Source organism: Ochotona princeps, chromosome 5 (assembly GCF_030435755.1).
Source record: "Ochotona princeps isolate mOchPri1 chromosome 5, mOchPri1.hap1, whole genome shotgun sequence".
In the NCBI taxonomy this organism is placed as follows: Eukaryota; Metazoa; Chordata; class Mammalia; order Lagomorpha; family Ochotonidae; genus Ochotona; species Ochotona princeps.
In genome coordinates this window covers 77,635,237-77,649,322 of record NC_080836.1, presented here as the reverse complement: position 1 = coordinate 77,649,322, position 14,086 = coordinate 77,635,237, and the positions used below count along the sequence as shown (strand labels likewise).

General features: G+C 42.8%; 1 protein-coding gene across 3 annotated transcripts in view; it reads left to right on the top strand.

The window, feature by feature from the left end:
• The window catches only part of ICA1L (islet cell autoantigen 1 like), a 68,006-nt gene that overhangs the window by 21,712 nt on the left and 32,208 nt on the right, over positions 1 to 14,086 (top strand). For 2 of the 3 annotated variants that reach the window (XR_009245490.1, XM_058664868.1), the window contains exons 2-3: positions 7,109 to 7,291; positions 9,778 to 9,850. Coding sequence is in view for 2 of the 3 variants with exons in the window: in XM_058664868.1 (XP_058520851.1) it covers positions 7,130 to 7,291; positions 9,778 to 9,850 (235 nt within the window). In the remaining variant the exon portion in view is untranslated. The remainder of the gene's footprint in view (positions 1 to 7,108; positions 7,292 to 9,777; positions 9,851 to 14,086) is intronic. The other variant, XM_058664869.1, reaches the window with a different exon arrangement.

Genomic DNA, 14,086 nt, shown 5'->3' with positions numbered 1-14,086 from the left:
CGTTGACTCTGCTGAGCTGTGTTTTGCCTCTTGGGCTCAGAGCCTCTGCGCCACCTCAGGCCACAGGTCCACAGAGTCTCTTCTTGCCTCTTGGGCTCGAGGCGGGGGCTGGGGCCCTGGCCACATGTAGTAGGGGCCTCTGCGCCACCTCAGGCCACAGGGCTACAGAGCCGGTCCCACCCCTTGGGCTGGGGCGGGTAGTAGGGGCCTCTGCGCCACCTCAGGCCACAGGTCTACAGAGCCGTGTCCCGCCTCTTGGACTGGGGCGGGAGCCGAGTGTAGCTGGGGCCTTTGCGCCACCTCAGGCCACAGGTCCGCTGGGAGAACTTGCCCTGCGGTCCTGCAGAACCGGCTTTGCTTCGGGGTCTCCTGCTGAGCTGAGCACAGCAGGGGATCTGTTCAAGTTCACAGTCCTGCCCTGCCCCCTTTACAAGGCTTCCCTTTCTCTTTTTTTTTGCACTTTCTCAAAGGTGTTCTGCCGTTGGGAGCCAAGCCGTGGGAGTCATGCAGCTGTGCTCCCACCAGCCTGCACCTCTGTCCAGGGAGGCTATGCCGAGTGTTGCCCCGCTCCTAATGCTCAGGCTGAGCTCAGCAGCAGTTTCCACTGGAGACTTTTGCAGTTAGTCAACCTTTCAGAGCCGAGTTGGGGATTACTGTAACCCGAACCCAGAGCGCAGCTACAGTCTCCTCTGCACTCTCTCAAAGTTGCTGACCTGCTGGGAGGCAAGTTTCTGGGCAACCCCCCCTGCTTATCTTCGTGGGATGATGCCCCCTTTGTTCAATCCAGTAGCCTCCTTTAGGGTCTCCTGCACTCCAGTGGTCTGTGCCCCTGTGGGTGTGGACGCCTGTCCTTCCAACCACCTTTGTCCTCCCAGGAACGGCTGCGATTCCGCCGCCTTCCCCCTGGCTGGGATTGCGACTCACCAAGATTCTCACGGCGTGCTGTCTCCTCTTTTTTCCTTTTTATGGTTGTCTCTCCACACTGTGTAGATCTTCTTACTTCAGCGAACTCCAGTGACCTTCCTACACCTATCCCCTCAATTCTGTGACTCCTGGTTTGTTTCTCTGCTGGATCGGTTCCCCTCTGTCCCCACACTGCCCTACACCAGCTCTCTATGGTCGGCCATCTTCCTCCAACTCCCCCAAAACATCACGTTTTACGCCTAGTCCTCTGCTGTGAAGGCTTGGCCCAGGGCCAGAGCGTTCCTGCTCCCATTTCTTCAACTGCAGAGTGGCACAGATTCAAGAGGAGCCTGAGTCCAGTCACGTTGTGTATAGACTTTGAGTCATCGTTCTTTATCACTTTCCCCCATTCCATCACACAGTTGACTCACTTCTCACTGCCATTTGTCTGCTGGGTGCTGAGGTTACTACTACTACTGACCTAGAAAATTCACCCATTGAAGCGCCTTGTCCGCTCTGGTTTTATACTTACTCCCCATGTGAATTCTCTACTTGGATATATTATGTAATAGCCAGCCTGGTAAACCTCTCTTCTCAAACACTTGGTATTTCCTTATGGTTAAAAACATTTAAGGTCTTCCAGCTTTGCTTTTAAATCCAGCAATGTGTAATATAATAACATTTTTCTATAGTCATCTTCCTATGCAATGAACCCTAACACTCCTTACTCCTGACCAACTATAACTTAGTGCACATTGTTTCACATCTTTGTCTCACTTGCTCCCCCCCCCCGCTAGTAAACATGATTGCATGTTAATTTCAACAAGATCACCTTTTTTATGCTCCACATGAGACAGGTCATGTGATATTTGTTTTTCAGTCCTTATTTCACTTAACATAATGACTTCCAGTTCCATCCATATATTACAAAAGGCATGACATAATTCTCTATAATTTTTAATTTGGAAGGATTTATTTGAAAGAATTATAGACAGGGAGAGGGAAAAATTGAGAACAAGAGAGATCTTCCATCTGCTGGTTCACCCTCCAAATGGCCACAATAGGCAGGGCTTGCCCAGGCCAAAGCCAGGAGGTAGGAACTTCATCCAGTTCCCCCATATAAGTGCAGGGGCCAAAGCACTGGGAACTTCTTTCGCTGCTTTCCCAGGTGTATTAGCAGGTTGTGGGATTGGATGCAAAGCAGCCAGAACTTCAGTAGGTGCCCATTCAGCAAGTCAGCACTACAGGCAATGGCTTTCACCGACTATGCCACAATGCTGACCTTCACAATTTTTATGCATTTTTAGAAACAGTTTAAGACACACATCCTTCCTCTTTACCCCCAAATACACGATTGGTCTCTGGCTGACGTTGCAGTTGAGAGTCAGGAACTTGGGCACATCTCATGTGGGTGGCAAGAAGCTGATTAGTTAAGCCATTGCTGCGACCTCCAGGATCCGCATTGGAAGGGTGGGTGGGGTCAGGAGTTGGATTTGTTACAGGAATCCGGCTTCCTTTGTGGCTGTCCTTCCTGAAATACGTAGAACATGTTATCCAACACAACAAAATACAGATTCTTCTGAAGAGTACATGAGATATTCTCCAGGATAGAGCACAGTCCACAAAACAAGTTTTAAATAATTTAACAAGGTGGGCCTGGTACAGCAGCCTAGTGGCTAAAGTCCTTGCCTTGCACACTCCGGGATCTCATATGGTTGCCGGTTCTAAGCTGGGCTGCCCTGCTTCCCATCCAGCTTCCTGTGTGTGGCCTGGGAGGGCAGTCCAGAACGGCCCAAAGCCTTGGGACCTTGGACCTGTGTGGGAGACCTGGAGGAGGCTCTGGATCGGTGCAGCTCTGGTCATTGCAGCCTCTTGAGGACTGAATCATCAGACAGAAGATCTTCCTCTCTCTCCTCCTCTCTGTATATCTGACTTTGCAATAAAAATAAATCTTTAATTTTAGCCCCGTTAAACTTTTTTTTAAAGTTATCTTAAGTGCTTTCAGAACCAGAATAATATGAAACTGGAAATGAATAATGGAAGAAATTTTGAGCAATTCAAAATTACGTAGAAATTGAACAATCAGAGGCTGTATTAAAACTAAAAGTATCTCAAGGGGTTGGTGCCATGACATAGTATGTTAAGCCTTTGCCTGCAGCACTGGCATTCTCTCTGGGCACCGACTCAAGTCCTACCTGCTCTGTGTCTGATCTAGCTCCCTACTAACGGGCCTGAGAAAGCAGCAGAGGATGACCCAAATCCTTGGACTCCTGCACCCACGTGGGAAGCCTGGAAGAAGTTCCAGGCTCCTGGCTTCAGTCTGATCCATTTCTGGCTATGGCAGTCATGTGGGGAATGAACCAGAAAGGATGGAAGATCTTTGTCTGTGTCTCTCCTTTCTATAATCCTGCCTTTCACATAAAAAATAAGCAAATTAAAAATACATATCTTGAGATAAACAAATATGGAAATACAGCCAATCAAGTTCTGGGCTTCAACAAAGGCAGGTTAATCTCTCACCTGATGCTACATCCTGTTTTGGAGGGCCTGTTTTTATTCTTGCAAATCTACTTCCTGTCCAACTCCCTGCTAATGTGCCTGGGAAAGCGATGGTTTCATTACTTGGTCCCCTGCCACCCGTGTGGGTGGTGCTGCTGGTGTCTCACGTGGTCTGGCCCAGCCCTGACCATTGTGGCCATCTGGGGAGTGGGTCAGTGGGACAGAAGATGTCTGTCTCTCCCTTTGAAAAGGCATTTGACAGAGCCAGCATGTTGGTTCAATTGGCTAATCCTCAACCTCCAAGCTCTGGCCTCTCAGCTGGTACGTGTCTCAGCTGTTCCACTTCCATCCAGTTCCCTGCTTGTGGTCTGGGAGAGCAAGAAGATGGTCCAGGCCTTGGGACCCTGTAATCCTGTGGGAGACCCAGAGGAAGCGCCTAGCTCTGGCTATTGCAGCCATTTCGGGACTAAATCAGCAGATGGGAGATTTTTCTGTTTCTCCTTTTCTATGTAAATCTGCCTTTACAATAAAAATAAACATATCTTTTCAAATTTGGCAAGATTCAGCACTTTGAGGATTAAAAGAAACCTATCAACAAATTAGGAGGAATGTGCTTTGGCAAAATAATGACTACATATAACAAGACCATGGTTGAAAGCTCTCCTGTAACACAAGGAAAGAGATAAGAATGGCCAAAATCCTAGATTCTATTACACTTTTCTGAAGAATTTTTCTTTTGGAAGCCAGTTAGCCTGGCTGATACCTACCCCCAGCTATCTCTCTTCAGGGTAGCAGCCAAGGTGATCATTCCCTCTGGGCACAGCTCTTCTCCCCATTCTCATGGGCTTTCCTCAACTCGGGACTGGTTTCATTTGGCTGAGGTCTTCAGGGAGAGCTTCGTTATCTGAATTTTTTGGATCAATTCCTGTTTGGCTTCCTGTCTCCCAAGATATCTGTCCTAAATTTCTGCATGTTCTAAGAGCCTTGGATTTTGTTATCTGATGGTTTCCATCCAGTCAGACATTGCTCCCTGCCCAGCCTTCGTCCAATGGCAAGCAGGTTCAGCAGTGTCCTTGATGTAAAAGCTCACAAGGATGCAACTCTTGGCTTGTGCAGACCTACTCCTCCCTTTGCCAGTAAATGTATGCATTCTCCCATGCTAATGCTTCCTCAAGAATTTATGTATAGATTTGTTTTCATGGGAAAGGCATAGATACCGAGAAGAGTCACACACAGAGATCTACCCACTGGTTCCTTCCCAAATTGCTGCGCTGACCAGAGCTGAGCCAGTTAAGCTGGGAGCCAGGAGCCTGCCTCCTGTTGTCTCCCACGTGGGTGCAGCAGCCCAAGGACTTGAAACATCATCTGCTGCTCTCCCAGGCCATCAGCAGGGATATGGATTAGAAGTGGAACAGCTGGAACACAAACCAGTGCCCATATGGGATGCCTCTACTGCAGGCAGAGGCTTGGTCTGCTCTATCAGCACACCAGTTCGCAAGTGCTCTCTTCAGGCACAATAGCTTTCCAAGAGGAAAGGTAGCGTTGATGTTTATTCCTTCAAATATCTCATCTCCTAGTTACTCTCTGCCATGATCATGGAAACACGATGAGAAACCAGAAGTATGTCACTTAAGTGTACGTCAGTGTAGAAGTTGGATAAGGAGAAAGTGTTCCATCATTATACTCCGTTAGCAGATTGTTCTCCTAATTGGATGTGGGCCTGAGCCTTGCAATAAACTTAGTAGAAAATATCAGTTTGTTGTGCAGTTGGATGGACCTTCGAGCCAGTCACAATTATAAAATTGGGGTGGGGAAGGAAGCAGTTCGGAGAAGCTGAAAGCAACCAAAAGCCAGCATAAAGTGGATAGTAAAGAGACAGATTCTCCTTCCGATCTAAGTGTCAAAACAATATCATACTTACATCAAGCTCCAGTTTTCTTTGGGGCAGACATTTGGCACAGCAGTTAAGCCACCACTTTCCATATCCACGTGCCTGAGGGTGCTACTGTGCCCCGTGGGAGGCAGCAGATGATGGATGGCTCAAGTACTCGCGTCCTGTCCCCCATACAGGAACTCAGGATGGAGTTCCTCTCACCGGGCATCAGCCTGGCCCAGGCCTATTAACGGCAGGCATTTGGGCAGAGAGCTACTTGATGAATATTCTGTTTCTGTTTCTCTGACTAGCAAGTGAATAATTTGTTTTCCAAATCACATCCACCTAAAGTATCCAAGGTAGTATATGAGCAAATCCATAATTAAAGGGTCACTAATTGTATTATATTGCCCAGGAATACAGGAGGGCATCCAGAGGCTATCTGGGAAGGTGGCCACTGTTGTACAGTTGATATTTATTCTCTTTTATGCTTTTTATTTAAAGCTACTTTGATGTGAAAGAATCAGAATAGTATTCATATTTGTATTTGATATATATATATACACACATACTTTTTTATTCTTAGTCATGTTTCTTTAGGTAAATATCAAATACCATGTGGTTGTATTTACTTTTTGGTTTTTATGATTTGAGTTTCTTTGTATTTTAAAGGAAGGTTCCATTTATTATACTAAATAATTGTTTTTATTCTGTTATCTTGGTTAATATTAGTTATTATGTCGGCTTTTCAGAAAAAGATTGATTTAATTGAAAGGCAGGGTTAGAGAGAATACATCTGCTGGTTCAGTTCCCAAATGGCTGAAACAGCCAGGCTAGGCCAGACCAAAGTCAGAAGCCGAGAACTCCATCTGGGTCTTTGACATGGGTGGCTGGAGCCCAGACACGTGGGTTATCTTCTGTTACCTTTCCCAGATCATGAAGAAGGATCTGGGTCAGAGACAGAGCACCCAGGACACAAACCAGTCGCCAGTATGGGATGCTGGCGTTGCAGGCAGCCACTTGCCCATCGTACCACAGTGCTGACCCTACATAGAATGATTTTTGAGGAAGGGTTTGTATCTGAATTTTTGCATCCCTTACGTATGTGTTCATCTGGCTTAGCAATGAAAACTATGAACATTTTCCTAAGGGTATCATTGTAATTTGTAGAAGTATGTGTGTATGTTTCTTTATTTGGTCGTATTACTACAAAATCAAACAAAAGAAGCAACATCTGAAAATAAAATAGAATGATTTCAGGTCTGGTACGTTAGCCTATTGGCTAAAGTCCTCACTTTGCATGCGCCAGGATCCCATATAGGTGCTAGTTCGTGTCCCAGTTGGTCCACTTCCCATGCAGCTCCCAGCTTATGCCCTGGGAAAGCAATGGAGGATGACCCAAGGCCTTGGGAGCCTGCACCCACATGGGAGACCCAGCAGAAGCTCCTGGCTTCGGATCGGCTCAGCTCTGGTCGTTGAGGCCATTTGGGGAGTGAACCAGCAGAGGGAGGATCTTTCTGTCTCTTTCTCTCAGTAAATCGAGTTTTCCAGTAAAAACAAATAAATCTTAAGATGGAAATCATTCTTTTTTTAATTGCCAAGCATGGTTTTATTAGCTTTGTCACCTGACTGGAATTACATAATATTAGTATTTTTGCTGGGTTTTTTTGTAAATGTACAATTAGAAGTTTGGATTATTTAAAGTAAGCATCAGCACACTTAGTTAGTTATTCATAGTTTGACTTTTTTCAGCCTTTCAGTTAAATGCTGATGACCTATAGATCACCTATAGATATTTATTATGAAAGGTTTTTCTAAGAAGTGTAACCCGAGCCTTTGTCTTTTAGTCACTCCATGGATTCCTTTGGGCCACCCAGACCCGAAGATCATCAGTCGGTGGTCAGCAGAATGCAAAAGAAATACTGGAAAACTAAACAGGTCTTTATCAAAGCAACAGGCAAGAAAGAAGACGAGCATTTGGTGGCATCTGATGCTGACTTGGATGCTAAACTGGAGGTAAGTCTCAAGATCCTAATGAGTTATTGTTTAGGGGACAATGACAAGCATTTGCACTGAAGAACTTTAGAGAGAAAGGCAAATTTGAGAACTCAGTGTTTGCTTGTTTTTTTGTTTTTTTTTTTTAAAGATTTATTTATTGATTTTGACAAAGTCAGATATACAGAGAGGAGGAGAGACAGAAAGGAAGATCTTCTGTCCGATGATTCACTCCCCAAGTGAGCCGCAATAGCCGGGAATCGGGAACCTCTTCCTGGTCTCCCATTTGGGTGCAGGGTCCCAAAGCATTGGGCCATTCTCGACTGCTTTCCCAGGCCACAGGCAGGGAGCTGGATGGGAAGTGGGGCTGCCGGGATTAGAACCGGCGCCCATATGGGATCACGGGGCGTTCAAGGCAAGGACTTTAGCCGCTAGGCCACGCTGCCGGGCCCAGTGTTTGTTTGTATCTTACTGTTAATCACAGCGCCTGGATAAAAAGTCATAAATCTCAAAAGTTGAGAATTTGAAGAATTATAAGCTAAATTATATAAATTATGAATTAGATAATTCCTCTGACAGATATACTGTCTAACCAGCACATGAGAGAGCCATGTCCAGGTATGGATCCTGTGGGAGATATACTGTAATCTTAATTGTTAGTGTGACAATATACTCATTTAAATTATGTTGTGCTATTTTTTAATACTGCAAGTTGGAGTCCTATACCTCATTGGAATAAACTAATTGAAATCAGATAATGACTGAGGATAAAATAAGACCTATTGTTTCTGTTATTGAGTAATAAGGTTATTGGAGTGTTTCATAATGCCTTTTTTGCCTTTGGTTTTCATTTTAAACAAAAGGAATGACTACCATAAAACAACTTGAAACCTAGAAATGTTTTATGCTTGTGAATAATTTAGGTAATTAGAGGAGTGACATGTAAATTAATGAAAAAGTCTGGAATTTCAAATGTAAATTTACTAATTCCATGTGCATATATACTAATTTAAAATACTCTTAAAAATGTTTATGCGTAGTCTTTTGTAATTTTTAGAATATAGCTGTGAGGTTGGAATTCTAAACACATATCTAGTTAAATAGGCCTTGATGTAAGTACTTTCACTCTGTGAAGAGTAACCTTAAGGCATTATCATAAGAAATATGGAAAAGGACAGCAAGGTAACCAGCTTTAACTATTTGTGTTGAAAAGCATTTCTCCTATGATACAATAATGTGTGGAAAACTAAAGGATTTTATTATGGTAAGTAGTGCATCTTTTAATGCTAATGGAACATGTCATTGTTTCCACATGTGCTCCCACATAAGTCAGTATTTTTGTATTCTTTACATTGTTGGGCAATGCTGTGACTTACTTTACAATCAATGTAAACTGTAAACTGGATAAAATCTTTGGAATTAACTAAGAATTTCCACATTTGTACATTTTTTAAAACAGCAGTAAATATTTTCATTACAAGAATGAAAAGCCATGGATAAGTCTTATAAAGTACTATTGGGGGAAAAATCGGCCATAGTCACTTCATTCTAACAGAACTGTCTTTTTGGTATGCTTTTCTAAACTTTGTATATGTTAAGATAGATTTTTAAATGTACAAATATAGATAATCCAATTCAGACACACCTGGGAACTGATGGTTGTTAACCAAGAATTCAGGGTATAATAGCAATATTCCTTAGGTTTGATCAGCATCAAAGTAACAGTGAAATTGGCAGAGATAGAATATTCAGATTTCTTGATGATTTGGGGAACTTATTTGATAACTAAAGTTAATGGCCTGAGGCTTAATATCATACTTGAACTAAGTCTCAGTCAAATTCTTCTGATTATAGGACTTGGTGAACAGGAGACTGTACTCGAAAGCCCATGTGTGCTGGTTTATCTGGGAAAGCCAGAGTGTACACATGTAGGTGGAGTTAGGTATATAATTTTTTCTCATCTCTAGTTTTCAGATTTTCATCTTGAAAATGAAAGTGTACCGTTTTTGCTTTTTGGCTAGAAAATAGTAATAGTTGTAACCAGGGGATTAAAATTCATTGAAACTGTCAAATCCTCTAGAAGTAATTGTATTTGTTGTGATTCATTATTTTTTGTAGCAAATTCACTGAATATTTTGCTTAGACCAAACACTTTAAGGTTATTTCCACTGCTGTGTGATTGGCAATATTTGACAATCTATATTGGATTTACCTTTTTGCCATTTAGACCGTTTGGAGCTGAGGGTAAGATAAACTCCAGGTTCAGCTTTTTATTGCTCCTGTGTTTATCACTTTTCCAAACCTTGCAGGGGAAATCTAAATGTGCTTTTTATAAAAAAAAAAAAACAAAACAAAAACTGAACAGTCACAGCCAAGGGAGAAAGACATAATATTCATAAAATAGACATAATACCTACTTCCAAGAAATGGTTCTGCTTTTGAAGTGTTTGTAACAATTATATTTGTTATGGTTCTTTAAATTGTCCTAATGCAATTTATATTTCAAGGTTTTTCACTCCATTCAAGAGACATGCACTGAACTTCTGAAGATAGTCGAGAAATATCAGCTAAGACTCAATGGTATGAAATCAGATATCATAATTACCATTTCAAAGAGATATGAATTTTTGAAAATGAAAGTTAAATTGAAGCACAGTAGTTAAAGTAGGTTTTGTGGTAAAATAGGAGTATTTGTAGCAAACTCTAGTTGAAATCCCCAGTATCTTTCTCTTCCTTCATCAGTTCATACTCATTTTTTTTTAAAGATTTATTTTTTATTACAAAGTCAGATATACAGAGAGGAGGAGAGACAGAGAGGAAGATCTTCCGTCCGATGATTCACTCCCCAAGTGAGCCGCAATGGCCGGTGTGTGCCGATCCGATGCCGGGAACCAGGAACCTCTTCCAGGTCTCCCACAAGGGTGCAGGGTCCCAATGCATTGGGCCGTCCTCAACTGCTTTCCCAGGCCACAAGCAGGGAGCTGGATGGGAAGTGGAGCTGCCGGGGTTAGCACCAGTGCCCATATGGGATCCCAGGGCGTTCAAGGCGAGGACTTTAGCCGCTAGGCCACGCTGCCGGGCCCCAGTTCATACTCATTTTGTTGCCCAGTCTTGGGTGGACTTGCTGTCACAACCAGAAAACTGTCGACCCCTGTTTGCACTGAGCTTGACACTCCATTGCTCAGCTCTGCTGTGCCCTGTCTGGTTTATAGGGTCTCCTTTCCTTTCCCTTCAATCTAGTCAAGTTCTCATGCCCACTACTCTGTCCAACTTCACTTTGTTTACAGCCACGTCCTTATTTGGGTCATCATGTTTTTTAGGAACAATTGGTTACTGCTGCCTTCTAGATGAATCTTCCTCACTGGGTTTGCAGGCATCACATTTCCCTGGTTTTCTTCATCTCTTCCTTCTCTTTGCATCCTTCCTTTGCTGGATTTTTCCTTCTTGACTTCTCCAGGTTGGAACTCAATCTGTGAATCTCTTTTTCAGCTTTAACGTGTCCTGCTGGGAGAGGCAATTTCTCTGATACTAGTAACCTTTCTGACTGCATTTCATGAACCTTTTACGCTTCGGCCATCATGGTCTGTCTTCACAGTAGGGGTGTCTGCGTAGTAGGCTCCTGAGGTTTGCTTAGGTAGTTGGTCAAATGTCATCTTAAGAATGAGTCCTTGCCTGAACTCTGTCTGAAATGCAATACCGCTCTCCCTTATAACTTAATACTATTCAGTATATATTATTTTTCTAGAGTATGCTCTCCTTAAGGACAAGATTCTGTCTGTTTATTTTTGAGTCTCCAAAAGTTAGAAACAATGTCTGTTATATAGTCAGTTCTCGGCAAAGCTTTGCTCAATGAACAAATGATTTTCTTGTGAAGTTCTGCAAATTAATTTCATTACTTTATAATCAACGCTTGTATATTGTCCCAGTACAGAAAGAAATCTGGTATGACATGATGACTCAAAGTGCTTTTTTGGAGCACCTGCCATGTGCAGGGTTATGTGCTTTCCCCAAGGAAATACAAATAGTTTGAGCAACAACTTTGCTGTAACAAAATAAAAATTGGTACAGATCTTCAAAAAGCGTATGGAAAAGACATGTTATGAAAAAATTAACATATTTCATAATTTAACTCATTTCTAAAGACATATTTTCATTTGGAAAGTCAGATTTACAGAGAGGAGAGACAGAAAACTTCCATCTGCTGGTTTATTTCCCAAGTGGCCGCAATGGCCTGAGCTGAGCCGATCTGAAGGAGCTTCCTGCAGGAGCCAGGAGTCAGGAGCTTCCTCCAGGAATCCCACATGGGTGCAGGGTCCCAAGGCTTTGGGCTGTCTTCCACCACTTTCCCAGACCACAAGCAGAGAGCTGGAAGGGAAGTGGAACAGCTGGGATTGAATTGGCGCCCATAAAGTCCATGCAAGGCAAGGACTTTAGCCACTAGGTTACTGTGCCAGGCCCAATTTAGTTCATTTTTAGATTCTATCCTATAGTCTTCTAAAAGGCTTCTGTTAGGTAACGGAGTTCAGAGTATTATAAAGTTGTAATTCTGAATTCCTAGGTGTGGAAAATAGGAAATAGAGTAATCAAAAGGTAACTCCACAGATAAGAACTGAAGTATAGCCGAAATGATTTCTAGAAGTTGAATATGGGGAGAAAAGAACAGATCTGGGGTTGAGGGAATTAGTTTAAGGAATGACAACAGCCTGAGTAGGCAGCCAAGTTTATAATTGGAACTAGATGGATAAAGTAGCCCAGGAATTTTGGGGTCAGATTAGCAAGGACCATTGCCAGTTTAGTGAGGCAAAGAAGCATAGATAAGGAAAACGCCATGTTTCTCTTCTCGATTGTATATATCTGTGATCTCTTGAGGACTGTTATTTCTTTTTTTTAAAGATTTATTTATTTTTATTACAAAGTCAGATATACAGAGAGTAGGAGAGATAGAGAGGAAGATCTTCCGTCCGATGATTCACTCCCCAAGTGAGCCGCAATGGGCTGGTGCTGTGCCGATCCAAAGCCAGGAGCCAGGAACTTCCTCCAGGTCTCCACAAGGGTGCAGGATCCCAAAGCTCGACTGCTTTCCCAGGCCACAAGCAGGGAGCTGGATGGGAAGTGGAGCTTCTGGGACTAGAACCGGCACCCATATGGGATCCCGGGGCGTTCAAGGCAAGGACTTTAGCTGCTAGGCCATGCCGCCGGGCCCGAGGTCTGTTATTTCTTGATGACTTCTTGGAGACTGTTCATCTCAAATTGGGAATAACATCAGCCCAATGCAGAGTGTGCAGGGTGACAGATGTTTAGGGTAATCATGTGGCTGCGGGACGAACAGTAGGGTAGGAAATCTAGATTTGTGGCAGACAGGTCCTCAACACAGAAGCCACTGGGGTTTAGCCTCATCTGCCTGCATTCTCTCTTCGAAGGTTCTTGAGCACTCATGTTCAGATGTTACTTGTCTTTTTATTTATTGAAAATTTAAAAATTACTTTCCATGATACGTTTTTGTAGGAATAGGGATTCCCCTTCCACCTCTCCTCCTTCCCTCCTCTCCCTCCCTCTTTTCCCTCCTATTATTGCAAGAATGTAGTCCTTTAGCAGCAATCACAAGTCCAACATTCTGCTATTTAACTGTATCATGGCCTTGTAGGTATTGGTAGTGGTAGAAAATCTAGCATCCCATTGTCAGGGTATATTTAACAGTTTCATTGGGGATCTTCCTTATATTGCAGTATGCATCTCTGAATAAATCTTCATTTCCTGGTATGCTAGTCTCCATTATACATTATAGTTGACATTATACAGCTCATTTATGGAAATATATGTATATACATATTTATATATCTTGTATTTTGCATGAATGTTGCCTTATTTCAGAACACAGGATATTTATCTTTTGGGGATTGGTTTTTTTCTCTGAACATAATGGTCTCCAGTTGGGAGCATTCTGTTGCAAATGGTAGTTTGTTTTTTTAATGATTGAGTAGTATTCCATGAGTAGATGCACCACAGTTTCTTTGTCCATTCCTTCTTTGAAGGGCATCTGGGTTGTTTCTTTGTCTTTGCTATTGTGGATTGTACTGTTATAAATACAGGGTTGCAGGGCACTGTCTCCTATGTGGATTTTGTTTCCTTTGGGTATATTGTCAGGAGTGTAATAGCTGGGTTACAGTGTATCAGTTTTCAGTTGTCTTAGCACTCTCCATACTGAATTCCATAGTTGCTGCATTGGCTTACAACATAAATCGGTGACCCTCGTTCAGCTGTTACTTGATAACTGAGTTATTGGTTGTCAGAGTGTTTTCTGACTAATCATACAAAATGATTATTTTTTTCCTGGTAGTTTTCATTGAAGTGTATTTTTATTAAGTTCTAATCCAAAAGGAAATATATCACTATACATCAGTGTTCTGGGGTGAAAGCAGGCACATTTGTTGTCATTTTGTGCCCTTTATGGTCACAATTTGAACATACTTTGGGCTTCCCACTTTGTTAATCTTTGAGGGATACCTAACATAAGAGCTGGGTTTCCAAACTCTGTGGATGAAAGACCAGTTTCTTTATTTTTTTAGTTCCAATTTATTGTAAACTGAGATGTTCATGGAATGCAGTGAAAAATGAATTTTTATAAAAATTAAAAACATGCAAAAATGTGAGCCCCTTTTTAGTTAGATATGGTAGACATAAACTGCTCAGTTAACCTGACGGGAGGCTCTCTGCGGTGATCTTGGCATCGTCACGGGCTGGCGTTGGATGGTTCTGGACTGCACTACTCTGCAGCCTGTGCTTGGAGAGCAGCGTCAGGGTTTGTGCAGCAGAACT